Genomic DNA, 4,369 nt, shown 5'->3' with positions numbered 1-4,369 from the left:
GCTATACAAAGGTATTTTGTTGCTTATATTGCAATAAGTCGAGATGCGCTATGACCCATTTCACACAGTAAATGTTGGGATTTTAGCGGGTTATTTTTGACTATCCTGGTAAATAAGGAAAATAATGGGATCTATAGATAATTTAAAAACCTTCCCTGCACATCTGATAAGTTTACATTCCCTTGAATTACTTCTCCCGCCCACGACTCCCACCTCCACGCCTACAGACACACACAGCTGCATTCCCACATCTTCAACGAACTACTGACATTTGTTTCCTTTTTGCAAGTCTTTCCCCGTTTCCCAACCCCCCCCTCCTCCTCCCCCCCTCCCTTCCATACTTGACAAGAGTTCATACCCTGACACACACACACACTGACTTCCCATTTGCTGAGAAAGGCAACAAACCTTGCCCACTCAGTCCTTGCCACCAGATGTGATTCGCTGTGGACCCGAGGGGTGGCTTTATGTATAGAAAACTCCCACTGTGCAGCTAGCGCTTATAAAAGCAAGCACTCGGCGGCTGTAGACTTGTCATAGCATTGCTCAGTCTGGTTTGTGAAAAACCTTTTGGTGGTGCATTTCTCTCTCTCTCTCTCTGCAAGAATGAAAGTGGTTGGTGGTGGTGCCTGCTCCCTCAAGCGACAGGGATGCAACGAGGACGTGGTGAGATGCCTTTCCGAGCAAAGCATCGCAATCGCCAAGTGTAAGATGCCCCCTTTGCTGGACGAGCAGATGACCATGTTCCTGTACGACATGAACGGCTGCTACAGCAAACTGAAAGAGCTGGTGCCCACTCTCCCCCAGAACAAGAAAGTCAGCAAAGTGGAGATCCTGCAGCATGTCATCGACTATATCTGGGATTTGCAGTTGGAATTAGATGGCCAGTCGAACATTGCTTCCGGGAACACTGCCCCATCCCGAACCCCACTCAACGCCGATGTGGCTGTCATCTCAGCAGAGGTAATTATTCAACTTCTCTAACTTTGTGGCGTTAAAGAGATAAATTGCCTTTAACGTGATGAAAATGACTCCTAGGATGATGGAATTTAATGTTTTGTTCATTTTGTTTCCAGGCACCATGTGTGAGCAGTGATGACCGCATTTTGTGTCGCTGAGTGTCAAACAGACTTGCAGGTACGTACAACGGAGATGTTTCTGAAATGTAACAGGGCCACCTTGTAATTGTAACTAATTTCTTGGGAATAGTTTAATGCATGGAAGATATTGCATAATTGCATTAATCATTAATAGATTTTGGAACAGTACTTGAATAATCGGGGTGAAAATACTTTATGGTGCACTTTAGAACACAACACTTAAAAATAATTGGGATGCCAATAATTTATAGTGCATTTCGGCACATTGCACTTAAGAATAAAATAAATGAGATGGGAATATTTTATATTCAATTTAATATTAGTTGCGTTTGAATGAAAGATCTAATGTGCTTTTTTTTCCCTCATTGCAGTATTCAGATGCCAAGTACAAAAATGATCGGGCTATGGACAATGCTGTATACGTCCGCGGTCCCTGGCAAGGGAATAAAAGCGGAGAAACAGCGAGGAAAACACTACTCCATCGTGTTTTGGAACTCGCGTTTCATAGACTGTCATAAAAGGGGGCACAGACTTGCACGGGGCCAGCTCTCCAGGACTCTGGGAACCCGTTTGATTATTGTTAGTCTCCATCCCATCCAGGTGACTCGGAAGCCAGGAGAAGGGAAAAATCGGACTTAGTTGCTCCTAGTGTCACGCCTAGCAAAAGAGTATTAAGTGCAGTTAACACACGCCATTCCTCTGTGTGTGCGGTCGCTTCTGTCGCCGCCAAGCTGTTAAATGAGACATTCGTTGGGAATCTAGAATTGCCAGATATTATGTAACATCCTTAGAGATCTATGGGTGATTCATTTGTAAATTTTATACTTTGTAAGTGTATTCAAATGTTTACAACAATGTTGTACTAAATTAATATTTTTTTAAGTGAATCTTTTTTTGAAGTATGTCTTAAGTACTGAAATAAAACAAGTGAAATGATACATTATATCTTTGTGAATTTTGTACAAACATTTGATGGATAGTTATAAATGAAGGTTGAAGAAGATATTGGTAGTTTTACTTTTGGCCTGACCCTGGATGGCTATTTTACAATTCAAAACACTGAAAACAGCAAACTTTCTGTACACCCATATTTGTGCAGGAGTAACTCAGCAGGTCAAGCAGCACCTTTGGAGAACATGGATAGATGATCTGTCTGAAGAAGGGTTTCGGCCCGAAACGTCGCCTATTTCCTTCGCTCCATAGATGCTGCTGCACCCGCTGAGTTTCTCCAGCAATTTTGTGTACCTATGGATAGGTGATAGTTTGGGTCAAAACCCTTCAAAAATATTTTATTTGGTAATTGTACCTCGGGCTACACTGGAGGTTTCTTTTACACAAGTGCTGGAGTAACTAAAGAGCGTGTCTGGCAGCTATGAGAACATGGATTGGTGTTGGGAGCCTTTATTTAAATGTAATGCAAAGTAAATTCACAACCAGGGAAATGATTCAGTCTTGTGTAGGAAGGAACTGCAGATGCTGGTATAAATCGAAGATACACACAAGCTGGATTAAATCAGCGGGTCACTGCATCTTTGGAGAAAAGGAATAGGTGATGTTTCGAGTCTAGACCCTTCTAATAATTCTGCCTCACACATAATAAGCAAGTGCCTAAACTAATCATAACATAACACAAGCTCTGGATCTAAGAGTCTTGACCTGAAACATCACCCATCCTTTTTGTTCGGAGATGCTGCCTGACCTGCTGAGTTGCACCAGTGCTTTTGTCTTATCTATAAACCGAGCCAGCCCATTTTAAAAGAAAACACATGCGGGGATGGACAACATTGACTTAATTATACTGAAAGGAGTTTCTCAAAAGTGTGACAAAAAAGTGTTTCTTATAATCCAAACTTGATGCCCAAGATTACACAATTAACATACAGAAGATTAAGAAAAGGGATTTGATGAATGGCTTGTCACCTGATACAGCGTGCATACTTCCAAGGGGGTGGGGGGTGGGGGGGTCTAGAATAGGATTTATACAATACTGTGGGCTTGGGGAATCCTTAAAAAATATTTTTTTTGTCTAGCATATCTTTCAAAGCCATGCCGTTGTGAAAAATGACCCTTTTGTCAACCCTCGACATAATTTCAAAGGAGCTTAAATGATCAGAGCAAGGAGTTCCTTTGCAAATTGTTAACAGAACAAGGGTGAATCCAGGCCTTAAAGTTCACAGTTTTGAATGTACCTATTTATAAATGCTGATGTCAGTAACAGATTTCATGAATGAAAAACAATTAAAATGACTTGGTTGGCATGGATAATTTGGGCCGAAGGGCCTGTTTCTGAGCTGTGTGACCAATATACTTGTACATTGGTGGCCGTGCAATTTAATTCTGTCGCCCCTTTTCCCCCCTAACATTCAAGACAGTAGTGATCAGGAGGAGACATCTGATTGTAAACAAATGGATGGGGTGAACTTGGATTGATGCTACTAAAAGTTTGGTTTAGTTTCATTTAGAGATACAGCGCAGAAATAGGCACTTCAGCCCACCGAGTCCATGCCGACCAGCGATCCCCTCACACAAAACACTATCCTACACACACTCGGGACAATTTACAATTTTACCAAGCCAATTAGCCTACAAACCTGTATGTCTTTGGAGTGTGGGAGGAAACCAGAGCACCCGGAGAAAACCCACGTGGTCACAGGGAGAACATACAAACTACAGACAGCACTGAAGCCAGGTCCCTGGCGCTGTAAGGCAGCAACTCTACTACTGTGCCGCTGGTTAGTGGGGGCATTCACACATTGAACAAACACAACAACTCTAGTCAGAGATATAGTACAGAGACTGCCATGTACCTAATTCCTCAGTGCTAATACCCATTATCATTGGACTATCAATGCCAGGATCCACTCCCCCTTATGCCCTCCTTAAATAATCTGAAAAGACATCTCTTGCCAGAATAATTAAAGGCAATAAAAATCACAGCATTTGCCTGTTGCAATTACTCAATTCGAACTGTCCCTTTACCTCCCCCATCCAAGGACACCAACAGTCTTTCCAGGTGAGGCAGATGTTCACTTGCACCTCCTCCAACTTCATCTACTGCATCTACTGTTCCAGGTGTCAACTTCTGGTCATCGGCCAGACCAAGCACAGGCTCGGCGATCGTTTCTCTGAATACACCCGCACAGTCTGCGCTAACCTACTTGATCTCCCGGTTGCTCAGCATTTTAACTCCCCCACCCATTCCCAATCTGACCTTTCTGTCCCGGGCTTCCTCTATAGTCAGAGTGAGGCCCAGCGCAAATTGGAGGAAC

General features: G+C 43.0%; 1 protein-coding gene across 1 annotated transcript; it reads left to right on the top strand.

Moving 5' to 3' along the window:
• Positions 1-510: 510 nt before the first annotated feature.
• Positions 511-2,038, top strand: id1 (inhibitor of DNA binding 1, HLH protein). The gene is made up of 3 exons (XM_033041818.1): positions 511-963; positions 1,077-1,137; positions 1,472-2,038. The coding sequence occupies exons 1-2, from the start codon at positions 607-609 to the stop codon at positions 1,116-1,118; spliced, it is 399 nt and encodes a 132-aa protein (XP_032897709.1). The 5' UTR covers positions 511-606; the 3' UTR covers positions 1,119-1,137; positions 1,472-2,038.
• The last annotated feature ends 2,331 nt before the right edge of the window (positions 2,039-4,369 follow it).

The sequence above is a fragment of the Amblyraja radiata genome, chromosome 23 (genome assembly GCF_010909765.2).
Source record: "Amblyraja radiata isolate CabotCenter1 chromosome 23, sAmbRad1.1.pri, whole genome shotgun sequence".
Taxonomy (NCBI): Eukaryota; Metazoa; Chordata; class Chondrichthyes; order Rajiformes; family Rajidae; genus Amblyraja; species Amblyraja radiata.
Note: the sequence above shows the minus strand (reverse complement) of the source record. Positions and strands in the feature narration are given on the sequence as shown.